This window comes from Pinus tabuliformis, chromosome 3_2 (assembly GCF_031772625.1).
Source record: "Pinus tabuliformis cultivar Carrire ecotype Pingquan chromosome 3_2, CPIR1, whole genome shotgun sequence".
Taxonomy (NCBI): Eukaryota; Viridiplantae; Streptophyta; class Pinopsida; order Pinales; family Pinaceae; genus Pinus; species Pinus tabuliformis.
This window is the reverse complement of record NC_142302.1, coordinates 1,253,091,914-1,253,110,538: the sequence shown is the minus strand read 5'-3', so window position 1 is coordinate 1,253,110,538 and position 18,625 is coordinate 1,253,091,914. Positions and strand designations below refer to the sequence as shown.

General features: G+C 38.2%; 1 protein-coding gene across 1 annotated transcript in view; it reads right to left on the bottom strand.

The window, feature by feature from the left end:
- Positions 1-18,625, bottom strand: part of LOC149185283 (mitochondrial import receptor subunit TOM20-like) — a 226,962-nt gene that overhangs the window by 191,128 nt on the left and 17,209 nt on the right. The window contains exon 2 of the mRNA XM_089417875.1: positions 1,952-2,121. Coding sequence (XP_089274001.1) covers positions 1,952-2,121 — 170 coding nt within the window. The remainder of the gene's footprint in view (positions 1-1,951; positions 2,122-18,625) is intronic.

Genomic DNA, 18,625 nt, shown 5'->3' with positions numbered 1-18,625 from the left:
ATTGAAGATATTATAGCAGATTTACTGTTGTAATTACCACTGCCATAAAGTACATTTCAAATGCTTCATAAGATTGCTCTAGAGGGTTGAAACTTGTTGGCACACAATTGGCATCCTTTCCCATGGATTGCTTTGTTGATTGGGGTTGAAAAGCAGTGATATATAGTCCAATATTTGCTCCTGTAAAATTATATTTCAGATCAGCTGTTATGCTGCAAATCCATAGGGTTAAGATCCAGGCAACTTCCTTGTGAGGTGAAATTTTTGAAGTTGCATTAATTGCCTTGGGATCAAGAAATTTCAACAATAGCCTTGCATTCAAGGAAGGCTCCATAACACTGGTTTCATACATGGTTATTCTATCATTTGTTAGAAACCTAACTCAATTAGACATTTATTATGGGGAAGCAAGCTAGCCCAAAGATTATGGGAATGGATAGCAACAAAGTGCTCCTAACTCTTTATTGCCCTTCTTAATTGGAAACAGATCATTTTTTGATACTAGTGGATGATTAGGCAAGTAGGAAAGAGTATATAGGGCACAATACGTTTATCAAGCATCTCCTTCTATGGAAAAGGCATTGCCGGGCAACCTATAGTGCAGAATCTACAATTACATTTGAGTGAATTGCCGGCTTATAATTCAGATTTTGCAATACAGATTCATAGTAAGATAGGAATTTTAGTGTTGGTGTTCCAAAGCAAACATATTGGGTCTCCTCACCTATGTTGAGTTGGGAAGTCCACATTCCCCTGTTCTAACCCAATAATATAAAGCCAGATTATGTATCCATTTATGTGCATTAATCAAAGATAACATGCATTTTCTTTCAGAAGAACAACACAGAAACTAGATCAATAAAAGGAAAAATATAAAACATAATACGCTTATCAGGTGTCTCCTTCCATGGACAAGGCATTGTCAGGCAAACTTTCATGGAGATTCTGTGATTACATTTGGGTGAATTGTCGACTTATAGTTTTGCAACACAAACTCATGCTAAGATAGGCATTTTAGAGTTGGAATATCTTGCAATAAGTGCCAAGGCAAACATGCTGGCTCTCATTGCCTATGTCGGGAGGGGAACCCATACTTCCCTCTTCTAACCTGATAATGTAAAGCTACACGATGTATCCTTTTATCTTTTAGAAGAAAAACGGAAACTAAATCAACAAAAGGAAAATACAAAAAGATAAAGCAATATACAAGATACCATATCTGCCATAACAAAAAAGCAAGTAAATCTTTTCATGTATCCCTTGTCATCAATCCTTTTCCCTGCACTTCTAGCTCCAATATTTTCTTCATTTTTGTTAGGTCAACTTTTATGTGATATGTCTACTTTTGTGCTCAAAGTTCTACTTTTCCAAAAGCACACTTTTGTTTTGCCTTGGTTGAAGAAAATTTCAAAACTAACATACGCAGAGCTGTTTTTCTAGGGCGTGCCTGTTCCCAAATTCTCTGCATCCTAAATAGACAAATCCCTTTTCCAACCTGAACTTAACTGATTATTTAAAGCCTAATCCACTTTGTTTGGAAGACAATGCAAACTATAGCCATTACAAATAATAAGCATGTTACAAGAAAAATAGCAATGAGTCGTGATTTATATTCCATTTCATTTGAGAGATGGGCCAACAAGTACTCAATTTACGCCAATGGTATAGCTTTCTTTTATTGTCGCATTTATGCAGGTAGCTATTCAATATTTTTATCGCTTATTTCTCAAACATTCTAAATTCACATAAGACTCTCCTTTGAAAATTTTATAGAAGAATTCATTATGAATATTTAATTCCATTAATTTATTTATCTTACTCTACGTCACAAGCATAACACACACACCTTCGGTGAGTAGACTAACCAGGGAAAGAAAATTATGACAACGAAGAGTGTTTTTATGCGAAGAATATAGAATCCCATCTGACTGTCCCAAGGTTAGGGATATACCTGCTCTACTGCTTGCTGAAAATATTTAGAAGCCATCTTGAAGTAAATTTTTGCGACTTCATGTTCTGGGATAAGAAATGCATGCGATGTATGTGCATTTCCCAAGCACCACAACGTATCATGTTTATTTGGGCTAATTTTCAATGCCTCTTCGAGTTTTGACACAGCATCTTCAAAATATAAAATCACATGTTAGGATACCAAAAATATTGTGTTCTTGTTCTCAAATTTCTCCCCATTTAAAATATGTAAAAACTAGAAAACTATAACAAGACAAATGTGTCTGTCAGGAGAACCTCCAACAAACATGAGTAACTCAACAACAGGCTTCTCATTTACATATTAGAATTAAGTTGCTAGATGCTATAGTTGACAATGATGGGCTAATTAATCAATTAGTGATCAAAACATTCATGTTACTCAATATCAAAAGTTCAATCTAAACCAGGCCTCAAATTAAGTATGGCAGACTTGCAATCTTCACAGAAAGTAGCTATCATTTAGCTAGTTTGTAGAACAGATTCACCAAGAAATGAGCTATAAAAAAAATTCCATTAGCTGGCATAATTTATGAAATACCACCACAGCCAACAATTGCGGAGCAAAAGACTGTGATAACCAAACCTGGCTCACTAATTAAATATCCAAAAGACTCGGAATATAAAGATATCCATAAGGATGGTACATATATAAATTGTATGAAAAAAAAATGATACGATGATAGTACAATGGGGCCCTTATATATTCCGCAGCAGAGTTTCCTTTCACTAATGGTCATGTCCTTTGAGACATCACCTTTCACTATACTAATTATTACTTGCTATTATTTAATGTTATTTATATTTTTATATTCATTACATTGCCTTCCCCTTAAGAAATGCTTTCTCCTCGAAGCATATTTAGGGAAAGGCTTAACTTCATTTTCCCTGGCTTGTAATGATTTTGCATCATTCTTTGTTCTTGGAGCTATCAACTTTGATGATACGAGATGATATGAACTTTGTGCTGAGCAAAATTGTCAAACCTGTTACCCACCATTTTATGGGTAATATCCCTAGGACAATTTTTTTCTCCAAGATGGTCCTCAACAGGCAGCCAGAAGCCCCTTGCAGCCACCAGCTAGCTCATTTTTCGATTTCTCTGCCACGTGAGCCAGCCATGTGGTCCCTCGCACATCTGCCATGATCGCATGTTTGAAGGTGGGCCTCCTGAACCTAAAGGTATGCCTTGTCAGTTGGAAATTGAGTATTGTAGTTTGCTTATCATGGACACTTCTGGGCATGGATTAATGGGGGGATTCGGCGGAAGGAATCGGCTAGATTTATGCTCTTGTCCCCTAGACCCCTTTAGGTATTAACATTGGATTCAAGTCCCATGGGATCTCTTTTACTAACCATTTGACTTTAGGGATGGTATTTCATGAGAAACCGTGATTTTGGTTGCGTGGACCCGCTCCCTTATACTACCCTCTTTCCACTCATTATTACCCCATTCATCATTTCTCCCACTTGGGTCTACATTCCTCCACTGTGTCCACATAGGGTGAGCTTGCCCCTTCCCCTTGCTCGCACCTTGGGTCATGGCTTGGAATGAAGCCCAGAGGTTGATGCAGCTAAAAAGAAAGATAAAAGCATATTTGGCCACATTCAACAGGAAAATGTACCACAAAATGCAAAAGATGGTTGGGACAAACACATTTAGCACGTGGGAAAAAGTCAATACATGAGCTCTACCCCATCATCATGGCCATCACCTTGGTTCCTACAAGTTCTATGAACCTCCTTCATCATATAGGAACCCATGATTGTCCCAACCCCTAGTGGGCAATGAACCGCCCCACTTTAAAAAGGGGTATTCACTGCTATATCTTATACATCATGCTCTTACCCCTTGAGCCCTGAGCAGTTAATCAAAGAAAATCATAAAAAGGCAAAAGGCATATAAAGAAGGGTGGAAAAATCAAGGTCGGGGCACCTCATGTACCACGATTTCTCCCTCCTATACATTATAAACCCAAGTGTGGGCTTCCCTTTTATTAGCTACCCTTGTACCCCAGCATGTGGCCCAAGGCTACCCCTTCTCATCCCCTACTGCATTCACCTATCTGTCACATACCACCACCTTTTAAAGGATGTACCTCGAATATATTATTCCCTTTAGATGTAGAAACCACCTAATAGGATACTTGGTTAATCCCATTCGGAGTTTAGGAGACAATGGCACATCCCGAAGCCCATTATGGAAGGGCAGGTCGTTATAAAGTCCCCACCTGTGGTCCATGATTGGTAAGCTCATTTACTCGATTTCTCTAATGACTTGTTGTGTGAGAATTTCTGAATCTACACATCAAAAATCCTACTACAATCACTAGTTTATCATCTCCTACTTGTTCTTTACATTTAACAAGTTATTTAATTACTTAAACAGTGATGAAAACATTATTGCAGCGTACACAAACATACAGATCATGAACTGAAATAAACTGAGACAATCACACAAGGGACACCATTATTTTTGGACAATCGTCCCCAGGAAAACCCAATTCAAGAAAACGGTGCAGCATATAGAGGGTTTGTATTATTAAGCAGATTTCTGAATACAACTAGGGTGCCAAATCCGACTCACCCAACAAAGAATAAACCTCGCAGAAGTACCTCTATCCGGAGACAGATATTTTGACAATTCCAACAACTGGATGATCAAACCCCACAGATGATAATGATGTCCCTAGTGATGGGCAGCGATGGTTGCTCCAAGCTCTGCACTGGGACTGCGTAACCTCCTCTAGGAGCTGCGTCACCCTCTCAGTGAGCCTCCCTTGCTCAAAAAGTTGATATGCTGAATTGCTCTGTCTCTGCCCCACAGAAAATCCCCAGCGTTGCCTCTAAGGAACTGCGTCAACCCCTCTAGCTTTTGTGTCACCCTCTTTGGAGTTGCGTTATCGCTCCTGCTGCTGCTCTGCCTCTCTGCTATGTATTTTCAACCTTGGACTAAAGTCCCTCTGTCGAATTACCCCTCTCACTCCAACTCAGACCACTAGCTCGATTTTCTCAACGAACCTCGCCCTAGAAAAATCGAACTCTTTGATCTCTTGGTGTATCTCCAACTGACCCTCAAGCCTCCTCTTATACTTTTTCTATTGATGAATCAACAGTCGTGATCAAATCTCTAATCAACGGCTAAGATCAAAACAAACTTGATCCTTATCAATTAGAAGTTTCTCACCCATATTTTTATTAATACACATTAATATTTTTATTTTCCTAAGTTTAGACTTAGGAACCCATTAAAAATATTAATTATTTTAATAATTCCTTATCCAGGTTGAATTTCTCCAAACAATTTCTGGGTTCTAGAGATCTCATGTATTCTAGCCCCTCCACAAAATTTCGGAGCTAAAGCACATCAGATGCTACCAAAATCAACATGTTGTACTGGAAGGCTAGGGGATGCATTGGATCTTATGCAGGATTGTAGATGGTCTCCATTTTGGGTTTGGCCTCGCTATACGGGGTCTTAATCCTCCAGAGGGCTACATTGGCACATGTAGTGGTGCGTTGACAGCCATGGGCCTCCACAACAACAAACAAAATTCCATGGATCCCCACAGTCATTCAGAGATTGTTTGTGGTTCACTTAATTAACGAGGAAGATGCACCTAATCCATCATGCCCAACTGGCCCCCAGATTTGCACCATACACTTGGCAGATGATGCAAAACATGCACGATGATGTGGCACCACCTACACCATCATCCTAGCCCTTGCAGACGATCTACAGGCATCTTCGATTTGTTTGGAGACCCATGAGGACACTTATGTGCCCCCACATGTCATTGGGAGGAGGGGCCAACCCCTTGTCCACTGCTTTTGAGGGTCCTATTCTTCATTGTGGCACCCATGGACCTCATTAGGCCTCTTAGAAGGCCCTACGACAGGCATAGATTATTATTTGACCTCTTGAGAGGTTTTTTTTTTGAGCTAGCTTGGTGGGCTTGTCACCAAAAATTAAATTATTAGAACATTATTTATTTTTGGTGCTTATGTAGGCCAAGGAGGCTAATTCGAACTCCTAATTTGTGTATAAATACAAGTGAGACGAGCTCATTTGTTCATCATCATTTGGATTGGATCTTTTCTCTGTCTTGAGATTTTCGCACTTTTTCTAAAGAATGAATTGGAGCTTTATGGATGAATTTTGATGTGTGGATATTGGTCTATCTTCTCTTGGAGCTTCTCTCTTGTCAATTGTGAATGGTTGGATATATTCTGTTACATGTAAGTACATGCTTTTAATGTTATTCTTGTTTTACTTTGTCATATACATTGGATTGGGATTTTCGTTGTTCTAGGGCTAATTGCTACATGCATTTACTACTTAAAATTGTGGAATTTTGTCTCTATTATAGCATCTCTCAATGTATGGGCCATGTAATATGAACGAAATCTCCTAGGGGTAATTCTATCAAAGAATTTGACCTTGATAAGCCATTATCTTTTTGCATCGAAGTATAAAAGTTGCAAGATTGTTTCTCCTAGACCTAGAAGGCTAGTGAAGTGGTCTTGAGGCCTCCTTTACTGGGAACCAAGAAATCCTACTCATATTCATCATAGATTCCATTCCCCCAAAGACTAAGGCACTGATCTACCAAAAGGTGTTCACCAAAAATCACATTCTTTCACCTTCTTCCACGTCTAGCCAAGTTGTGGCACCTAGGGCATCAATTTCTTGACAAGCTAGCCCTCCAAAAAGTTCGATCTCCTAACGTCTCCTGCGTTGGTGTTTCCTCAAGGTCTCCTCCAATTTTGAAGTCATTCCAATGGGGGAGTTGGGAGAAAAACCAAGCCCTAGCTCCGGGATCAAACTTTGCCTTAGCATCCCCAACGCTAGTACCTCATAGGATCAAATCAACACCTTCAAGTGAAAATTCTTTTTTTGATCCTTTCCCCACCTTGTTCAGGGTAAGAACATCATTGGTTGCTATACTTGTTCCCCTTATCCTAGACCACGTCCACTTAGTCCCAAGTGGTCCCATTCCTTTGAAAAGACAATTCTTCAAGAACCATCCAAGTGTAATATTCCTAATTAGCCATGGCTAATTGGAATATTCGATTTTGCTCAATTTTGCCTTCTATAGTTATTTATAAATAAAAAGGTGAGGAAAGGGGGACATAACTCACTTTTAGAATAAAGTCACTCCCTAGTAGCACAACGTTGTGACTTAAAAGGGGAGCCAAGGGGGCCAAAGGACCACGTAGAGAAGGGGCCCATGCAGACACTTGGAGGGACTGCGCAGATGGAGAGGAGCACGTGGCAAGAGAGGGGCTACGTTGGAGGAGGTGGGCCTTAGGGTTGAGAGAGGCCAACGCTATAAAGGAGAGAGGAGCCTCCTCATTTTGGCATTCGATTATGTGCATTTGAGCTAGTCACTTCGACTTAGAGCACGCTGGTTGTTTAGCCTGTCTGCGGCCCTGTTTAGTGCATCAAGTGTCTCCGTTCGGAGATCTCACCCTTAGCCCCCGGGGACTTCGAGTGCCTGCTCGGGCAAGGTAGTTTTCAATAGTCTTTTGCAGGGGAATTGATCTTTGGAGTTGAGGAGGAACTGAGCATATTTGATGACTGCGCAGTCTTGAGAGAGGGACGCAGTTTCTTTTAGTGGGAGTTCCGGATTGGGGTTTTTGAGGAGGATTTGAGCTGGGCGATTGAGCAAGGGATCAGCCCTTGCATCTTGGAGGATTTTGGCAGAGTTTCGGGCCGAGTTTTGGAGGGTTCTATTCAGTGGCAACGTAGAGCCTTGAGGGACAGCGTAGATCCCCAAGGGGGTGATTTTCGGGGGTCAACTATTTTAGAAAAGCTTTCTGGGCTTTTCTGGGTTTACTGAGCAGAGGCTGATTCCAGAGTTCCAGCATTTTCCGAGGAGGGGAACAGCCCCAAATCCTCATTTGGTTCCAGCAGTAGCAGTAGCACAGCAGTTCTCCGGAAGCTTGGATGCAGTTCAGAGGGAGGCCATTTCCTTGCTATTCTGAGTGTATTTCTTCACTTGCCTTGAGCAAGTCGAGGTGCTATCTTCCTGATCACCTCCTGTACTCTCCCATTACCCAGTATAATAAAATGGCTTAGCATTTCTCTCTGCATTTCTTGAGTATTTGCTTGTATTCCATGTTTATATTATTGTATGTTGCATTATTGCTATTTATATCACTTTGAGCTTCCCGGCTACTACATCACTTGTGTGTTATTTGGTTAGGGTTTACTAGGGTTTGGGGAATATCCCTGAATGGGATATTACACCGGGATACCAATTACAAAAAGGATTTTAGGGATTGGGAAGTTCCTTCACAAACCATATCCCATAAACCTAACCCTTGAATCCTCCCTTCCTTTCCCTAGAAGATATTGTACTTTGCTTAGAAAGAAAGCAAGCCTTATCCCTCTAACTCTTCGAGAAAGGGATTGCTTGGGTTACTCCTCATTATTTCATTGACTTATCTTTCATCAGTGACTCCATAATATACTGGGTCTCCTCCCATCAGTGAGAGTCTGTAAATAGAAGAGAGCCTTAGCTGAGGTGACAATGGGCTAAGTCTCCATTTGTTGCCCTTGGCCTAGCATTTGCCCCTTAAGGATCCCCTTTAGGTCCCCTTCTAGTTTGAGCGGTAACAGAACCGAAAAATGATCTAACCACCCTAATTCGATCTTTCCATGATGAATTGTTGTCATGAGACTTAATTGCAAAGATATCAATTTTTTTGGAATACAAGTTACTTGTCTATGTCCAGAATGATATTGATATATTGATTGGTTTAATATTTGCTCTTAAGATGTGGATGTCAATAAGGAGTTTTGTAATATGATTTTCCTTTATCATGCTTATCATGTTTTCTTGGTTTACATTGGGTATATGGTTCTCTTCACACAACAACATTGCTTGGTTGATCGTTGGATCTTCACTTAAAATTTCCATCATTTGTGCTACAAACATTCAAGTATGTCGTGACTTCAATAGAATTGGCATCTTTCCGAGTCATTATATTAACCAGATCTGTATTTGTTTTATTTTCTGTAGCTTGGATTTCAACTTCTAAAGACTTTGATGCTTCCTTTTTTAAGGGCTTTTCTAACTTGTGTTCTGATGATTTCCTTTCACCTTTTGATTTCTTAGTTTGTGCGCTCAAGTTTTAACTATAATTCTTGATGTGATAAATTTCTTTGTTTTTATCTATAATAATTTTGTCATTTTTTTTTGCATATTTGATATTACTCTTGATTATTCTGAATGATTATTTTTGAAATATTCTTAAGGTCTTCTAATGATACTGGATTTGATTCCAATGTAACATATTGTAATGTTATTTTCTTCTTGTAGAAGAATGTCAAAAACTTTTCTAACATTTAGATGAAAGTCAATAATGATTATGTTGGAAGAAATTGCCATTGATGTAAAAGGGTGAATGGGCCATTGTTGAGTTGTTAGGTCCCGATACTACTAGTGTAGCCCCTTATTGTTATTAGTGCAACCCCTTTATTGGATGTTTGTGCCCATGTAGTCTCCATATTGTTATTATTGTGCCCCATAGAAGCCCACTATTGTTATTGTTGCGCCCTTACAATATTATTGTTATGTAGACTCTAATTATATTGTGACCCCTTAGACTCCTATATATAGAAAGGAGGTCTTGTCATTTGTATCATCCAAGAATTGTTCATTTGTGTAATGTAAAGGAGGTTGCCCCCTCGAAGAGGCTAATTTTGAATTCGTTGATCTATCTCTTTTCTATTTTGTGAGTTGGTTGCATAACATTTGGTATCGGAGCTTTGGATTCTAGGGTTTTGCTGCTGCAAACAGGCCATTGTCGCATTTTCGTTATAAATTTTTTTCTACTGAGGTTCAGAAGTTGAAATTTTTATCACAAGGAGCCTAGATCTTGATGAACTTCGTGTAAAATTTTCAAATCTTGGTTCACTATATTTTTAGAGATATGATCCAATGAAGTTAGGGTTTCTACATGATCCAGAATTTCGTCTCAAATAGGTGACCTTGGGAAAATCGTCATAACTTTCTCTCTGAGCATCGGATTCAAATTTCGTAAATAGTGACAAAAAGAGCACAGACTATAGTTTGTTGGGTATCGTTTTTAGGGCTGATGGTCGAAACAGTGACACGTGGCACTCCGTATAAGTTCTCTCTACTGAACCAATCTATAATCAGGTCATCGTGGGAGATTGGGCATAACTCATTCTTGAAGAATCCAATCTCGATTAGACTTGTGGGGTTGAAAAGAGGACTCATAAGGCTACCACAGGACGAAATTTCAGACCTTGGAGATCCAAAATTACAGAGTTACAATAGATTCAATATCGAGCTCCTACAAAGCGAAAAAACAAAGGTGTGTAGTTTTTAAAATTTGCATAAGTTTTATTTGAAAAATAGTTTGAAGTGATTCAAAGAGCATAGTGAAGCATAATTATCATTAATTAATGCCCCGAAGAAAAAAAATGGAAACACCTAGTAAGCAACCCGAAAGCTCTACTATGACACATGCAGAAGAGGAAGAAATGCAACATGATATATCAAAATTGCGAGACCAATTGAAACAAATTTCACTCTCACAAAAAGTAACAAAACTAAGATCGATGGTATAGAAGCAAAACTGAAAGGCAACATGGAAGATTTGAAGAAATACTTGACAAAGTTGCTACAAGAAATGCTTCCTAATGACAAAAAAGTAGTAGAGGAAACTCAAGATGAAAAAAAAAAAAAAATTAATCGTGATTTCATAGACTCTAACGTGTGATTGAAGACCCACCATATTCCAAAAATCAATATGAGGAAATTTGAAGGCAAGGATCCCATAACATGGATATTACAGATGGAGCAATATTTTGATCTCCATAATGTGCAACACACACAAAAGGTACGCATTGCATCTTTATATTTAGAATTGAATCAGTTTGTATGGTATCGATGCCTTTGTTCTCGTAAACCACTTGTCACTTGGTGAATTTTTATGGAGAAAATGATAGCACATTATGAGGATACAAAGAGCAACACCTTCTTTAGCCAATTGATAAATCTAAAACAAAAGGGTTCAATGGCAGAGCACATTGAGGACTTCCAAAAATTGAATATCAGGGTAAATGATATTCCAAAGGAGCATAGGATTGATGTCTTCATAGGGACTTTAAAGGATAACATCCAACATGAGGTTCGCCTTTGGGAACCCGATTCATTGGAGAAGGCATTCAAGGTGGCCAGAAAAATGGAAAGCAAAATTATGGCAACAAGGAAGTCTACCACTCACAACTATAAAGATGGAAGTGTTGCTGCTCCTAGCCTTCCACGACCTACAAGGTTGACACCACAACAGTTGGAGAAAAAAAGAGCAAAAGGGCTTTGTTACAGTTGTGATAGCAAATACACTAAAGGTCATAAGTGAGCTACAAAGAAATTATTTTACATAGATTGTGAAGAGGAGGAAGAAAAGGATCAAGAAACATCAAAAGAAGAGGACATACACCAGGAACCAACCCCATAGAAAGAAGAAATGAATCTGACCATATCTTGTAATGAATTGGCAGGAATTACCACTCCTCAAACTCTTAAGATAGAAGGACATATCAAGAAGAAAAAGGTAATAGTATTGATTGATTCAGGTAGTACCCATAATTTTATTCATTGTAAGAGAGCCAAGGAATTGAATTGCTTTCTATATCCAGCACCAGAGTGTCAAGTAATGGTTGCAAATGGAGGAACTATAAATTGCTCTGAAAAGTGTCATAATATCAAGCTATCCATGGGGAAATATGTATTGAATAGTCCAATGCTTGGTGCTGATGTTGTACTAAGAGTTCAATGGTTACAATCATTGGGGTATCGCAAGGAAACCAGAAAAGATAATCAGCTCTAACGGCATGACAAAGCTTCTAAAGAAAGAACAACGAGGTGTAATTGCACAATTATGCTCACTAGATGTTCAAACATCGAAATCATCTATTTCTCCAAATCTCCAAAATGTCTTGGGCAATCATTCCAAGGTATTTGAGACTCCAAAATGTCTCTCACCTATTCGTGATCATGATCATGTTATTCATTTGATTCCAAGAAATGTTCCCCCAAACATCAGGCCTTACAGATATTTGTATGCACAAAAAAGTGAAATTGAACATATGGTTGCAGAAATGCTAGAGGTTGGTATAATTCAACCTAATAAAAGTTCTTTCTCTGCTCCAGTAGTATTGGTGGACAAGAAGGATGGATCATGGTACGTGTCCGGATTATAGGGAGCTCAACAAGCTCACTATTAAAGACAAATTTCCCATTCTTGTTATTGATGAATTGTTGGATGAATTACATGGAGCAATTTACTTCACCAAGTTGGATCTTCATTCAGGATATCATCAAATTAGAGTGAAGAACGAAGACATTCCGGAAACAGCATTCAGAACTCATGAGGGTCATTATGAATTTTTGGTCATGCCTTTTGGCCTTACTAATGCACCTTCAACATTTCAAGGTTTGATGAATTCCATTTTCAAACATTTCCTTAGAAAATTTGTGTTCATATTTTTGATGATATACTAATCTATAGCAACTCTTGGAAGGATCATGTTCAACATGTTGACAGGGCACTCAAACTATTGGAGAAGAAACAATTATATGCAAAAACCTCCAAATGTTTCTTTGAAGTACAGGAGGTGGAATATTTGGGTCATATTGTATCTCATGAGGGTGTTAAGGTAGACCCTAACAAAATTAAAGCCATTAAGGAATGGAAAATCCCCACAACCATAAAGCATCTTCGAGGATTTCTCAAGTTGACAAGGTATTATCACAAGTTTATTAAGAATTATGGGAGAATAGCGGCACCTTTAACATCATTATTGAAAAAAGATGCATTTTCTTGGAATCCAGAAGCAACTAAGGCCTTTGAACATCTTAAAGAGGCAATGTGCCAAGCACTAGTCTTAGCTATGCCAGACTTCACAAAAACCTTTATTGTGGAATATGATGCCTCGGGAAATGGAATTGGTGTTGTTTTAATGCAAGAAGGAAGACCCATTGCTTTTGAAAGTCGTCCAATCAAAGAAAAGTATTTACACAAACCTATTTATGAGAAGGAAATGTTGGCAATACTACATGCACTAAAGCAATGGCGACCTTACCTAATGGGAAGACACTTTAAGGTAAAAACAGATCAAGACAACCTTAAATAGTTTTTGGAACAAAGATTATCTTCAGAAGAGCAGCAAAAATGGGTCACAAAGATGTTGGGTTATGACTTTGAAATCATCTACAAAAAAGGGAAGCAAAATGTTGTTGCAGATGCACTCTCAAGAAAGGATGAGGAAGTGGAAGGATTTCTTTGTGCCATTTCTATTGTCCAACCAAATTGGATAACAGAAGCAAGGGATGAATGGAAGAATGATGAAGAATTGTGGACGCGCATTCAAAAGTTGCAGCAAGATCCCAATATATTTGATACATTTAGCTGGAAAAATGATTCATTATGGTACAAAGATCGCTTAAATCTTTTAAGAATTCCCAACTCAAACAAAAGATTCTTTTGGAATTGCACACCTCTCCCTTAGGAGGGCACTCATGATTTTTAAAAACTTACCACAGGGCCAAGAAGGAATTTTTTGGGAAGGCCTTAAATCTGATGTTCAAAAGTTTGTGGCGAAATGTTCTGTTTGCCAACAAAATAAAGTTGAGGCAATTAAGACCTCAAGTCTGTTACAACCTTTAGCCATTCCAAGTCAACGTTGGGAGGAGGTTTCAATAGATTTTATCACAGGTTTACCCAAGTCCGAAGGAAAGAGTGTCATCATGGTGGTAGTTGATAGACTTACCAAGTATGCACATTTTTGTGCATTATCTCATCCATTTAAAGCTAGTACGGTTGCTACTGCATTTATGGAAACAATTCAAAAGCTACATGGAAATCCAAAGATTATTGTAAGCGACAGAGATCCCATTTTCACTGGAAATTTTGGACAAAATTATTTTATTTTCTGGGTACTCAATTAGCTCATAGTTCATCTTATCATCCTCAATCTGATGGACAAACGGAGATAGTGAACAAATGTTTGGAATGATATCTTCGTTGCTTTGTATCTGATAAACAAACACAATGGGTCAAGTGGTTACCTCTGGCTAAATAGTGGTATAACACTTACTTCCATACTGAAGCAAAAATGACCCCATTTATGTCACTTTATGGATATCATCCACCATCCATCACATCATCTTTAAGAGAAAATTCTAAGGTTCAAGCCGTGGAAGATAACATCTAGCATCAACAACAAGTTCTCCAACTCTTAAAGGATAACCTCACTATGGCACAGAATCGAATGAGATAACAGGGATATCAACATTGCAGTGAAAGAAGTTTTGATGTAGGCGACTGGGTATTTTTACAGCTACAACCATACAAACAAATGTCCCTCAAGCAAGCTAAGAAAGATAATAAATTATCACCTAAGTATTATGTTCCTTACAAGGTGTTGCAAAATATGGTACTATGGCATACAAATTGGAACTTCCTGCATCTTCCCGAATGCACCCAGTTTTCCATGTTTCTTTCTTAAAGAAGGTTATAGGTGACAAGCTCCCAGTTCAAACAATATTGCCGGAACTTGATGAGGAAGGAAAAATCATCTTGGAACCTGAAGCAGTTATGGAAACAAGAATCTGATAGCTATGAAATCAATCAATTTCAGAGTATCTCATCAAGTGGAAGAATTTACCAGCAAAAGATTCCACATGGGAGGATGAGAATTCTATACCGAAGTATCCAAAACTACTCAAGCGTTGAGGACAACACTTTTTTGAAGGAAAAGGGCATGTTAGGTCCCTATACTACTAGTGTAGCCCCTTATTGTTATTCGTGCAACCCCCTTATTGGATGGTTGTCCCATGTAGTCCCCATATTGTTATTATTGTGCCCCATAGAAGTCCACTATTGTTATTGTTGTGCCCTTACAATATTATTGTTATGTAGGCTCGGATTTATTGTGACCCCTTAGACTCCTATATATAGTAATGAGGTCTTGTCATTTGTATCATCCAATAATTGTTCATTCGTGTAATGTAAAGGAGGTTGCCCCCTTGAAGAGGCTAATTTTGAATTCGTTGATCTATCTCTTTTTTATTTTGTGAGTTGGTTGCATAACATGAGTTTGTAAGTATCCCTAAGATGCCCCTACATTTGCTTGTCGATATTCGTGCAAGACCATCGCCATTTGGTTGCCCTCATCACACCCTTAGACTCTTATATATAAAAATGAGGTCTTGTCATTTGTATCATCCAAGAATTGTTCATTTGTGTAATGTAAAGGAGGTTGCCCCCTCGAAGAGGCTAATTTTGAATTCGTTGATCTATCTCTTTTCTATTTTGTAAGCTGGTTGCATAACATGAGTTTGGAAGTATCCCTAAGATGCCCATGCATTTGCTTGTCGATATTCGTGCAAGACCATCACCATTTGGTTGCCCTCATCACACCATTTCATTTGATATTAAGGGAGGCCACGACAGGCTATGATAGTGGATATGGGAAACTCGTTAATAGGTGATAGTGGATCGTTCTTTGTAGCCCGATGGGTGTATATTGGTAATGATTCATATTAAACTCAAAGTATATAATCACCATTCACTATAAGAGACTCGTTGAAATACGGTTGTTTACACTGTAGCAAAGACAAAGCGCGTCGATGAAGCTTGATCTAAAGCAGTTTACTAAGCAATATACCCATCATCAGTAGAGGCGAAGGTGCAAGTGCCATAAGTTGTTGATGAAGCAGCATACTGGCAAGAAAAGCTTGTATTTCAACGAATCTCCATAGAAGGCCAACACAATCTTATCTCTATTCATAGCCGAATTATTAAAGACTTGCAAAGTTTTGCATGAAGTCCTAAATTAAACATAAGTCAACCCAGCTATTGTGACATAGGTTAGCCCAGCGATTGTGCCCCCTCATAAATCTATATATGTTGACCTCGCTATGGTCATAAGGTATCGAATGAGAAGCAACATTTGACATTTTGAAACATGAGGTCCCAAGATATGAAGATTCGAGCCTTAGTTGTGGACATCCCAAGCGATGGATTACTTTTGAAACTCACAGAGATAATCGTCAGACCAAAACGGTAAAGGAGATATCACAATTTTGAGACAGTGTTTTGATTCGGAGATTAAATAAAATGCGAGAGTTCAAGTTCTAAGTTTGTCTATAGTTTCTATGTTTCATAGTTTGTGATTACAGTTTGTTGAAAATCGTCTGCAGTAACGTGGTTATGACTCATTGGTCATTGTTATGATTTGTTGGTTGATCTAGGGGTTCAAGGTATGGTTTGATGCCCAAATTTGAAACCTCATTGGAATCACATTGAGAAAGGAGTCATATATTCTGATTCGGTTCGTTGCAAAGTCCTTTCTCGTTCAACCATGAATTGGAATCCAACTACTGTACATCTATGGTTCCAGTTCCCATTAGAGCATCATTTGACATTGTGCAAACTTCACTGAAGTTCGTGAATGATTTTGAAGGATCCATAGCTAAGTTTAGTTGTTGACACGCCTCACTACTTGGATTGACACATGAACTCCCTTAGCATTGAGTTGTTGTCCATGTCGACATACGTTAAATAGCTTCATGTCTAATATTGGTTGAATTGTGACAAAGTTCAAAGGATTTTTGTGTGGGGTTATTCTGAGTTGTGGACTATAGCAGAGAGCCCAGATTTGGGCATTATTGAAGGCTAAGTCTTGATAGCTGAAAGAACAATTGCAAAAAAGTGAGTGTGTGTTGATGACCTTGTGTTTTCAAAGACCAAGATTGAGGCAGTTATAAATCGGTCATAGGGCAGACCAAAGGCACATTGAGTTGTGTTTGAGAAAGCGGCTTGGGGACCTTAATTTGCATTAGTACAACTTCATTGATGATGATGCAGTGAGACAACAATTGATGAGCAGCAGGACAGTGCCAAGATTATATATTTGTTGAGTTTGTTTAGTGTTGTTGTAATTGGTTCACTATCTCTAGTACAGGAGCCTAAAACTCTTGTTCTATCTTTTATTATTAAGGGTGGGAGGGTGTGTTGAATTTTGTGCAACTAAGGGAGAAATTTCCCTAGAAAACCACTCTATAAGTTAACCCCCTTCACCCTTAAGCGAATTATTTCTCAAGTGCAAATTATTTTTACAAGTGCAAAAGTTATCTCAAAATTGTTTTATAAAGGTATTTTGACAGGTGCAAAATAAAATCACTTAAGTGATCTAATTCGACATGTGCAAAAATGGATCACTTTAGGAGCTTCCAAAAACCTAATTTAAGCAAGGGATTTTGTCTCAAAGATTACTATATATTGAAGAGAAGCCTTCATTTGCAACACATCGAGTTCTCTCTCTCTTGCTTTGGTGATCTAGCTCTCGCATTGGTGATCAAGCCCTCGCATCAATAATTTATCTCTCTTATTGTTAGCAGATCTATTGTAGATTTGTAGATCTCTAGTTATTAGTGGAAGATCTCTTATCATCATTGGCAGATCTCTTATTATTAGTGGCAGATCTCTGATTATCAATGGCAGATCTCTTATTATCAATGGCAAGTCTCTGATTATCAGTGGCAAGTATCTTGTCATCACTGGTGATCTCTTTCACATTGGTGATAAAGCCCTTGCATCAGTATTTTATCTCTCTCACTATTAGCAAATTTATTGGAAGCCTGTTATTTCGTTTCATCATTGGAAAATCTAGTGGAGATTTCTCTCTCGCATTTCTGGAGATTTCTTTCTTGCATTATTGTTTGGTAGATTTCATATTATTGGCAAGATCTCTATCTTGTATTATCATTGGTGGCAGATCTCATTTGTATCAGTTTTTGCAAATATCATATTCACACTTGTAATATTCGTTTAAGGATTGAAGGATTTGTTATTCTATATTTGTGATCAGATCTCTCACTTCAGAAGATTTGTCCTAGTTTGAAAAGGGTAATGTTGTTGTCATTGAGAAAAGGGTTTTGTACTCTGCTTATGTATCTCTGCTGAACATTTGATGAAGATCTAATAGAAGAATTTTCTTAAAGGGTTTTCACCGACAATGGGGTTTTTCCCTGGTCTTGCACCAAATATGTTGTCTTACTGTTCATTGAATGTCTTCTATATGGCTATTGGTTACTGTTTGCACTTAAAGGTTGAAGATCTAAGATAATTAATTTTAAAAATGCAAAATTTAACATGGTATAAGAGTTGTGGTGAAGATAAGCTCAAGAACAGTAAGTTGAAGGCAATTATCCGCTGAAAGACCTTATTTGTTGCTCAAAATACAACAACAGATCAGTTCAGATGACTACATCCTTCTTCAAGCACAACGAGAAATTGACAGGGGCTTCAAATTATGCTACTTGGAAACTCAGGCTAAACACCAACTTGGATGGAGAAGATGTTTTAGAGTATGTCCAAGGAGGTGTACCCCAACCTCCTGAAAATTCCCCTGATACTGCTAAGGCAAGATACAAGAAAGGTGAGATCAAAGACTGCAAAATTATTATTGATTCTTTGAAAGATCATCTTCTTACCTGTATCTACAAACTGAAGACATCTAAGGAAATGTATGACAAGATTGTTGGCATGTTTTAAGTCCAAAATCTGAATCATGTCCTTGACATGAAGA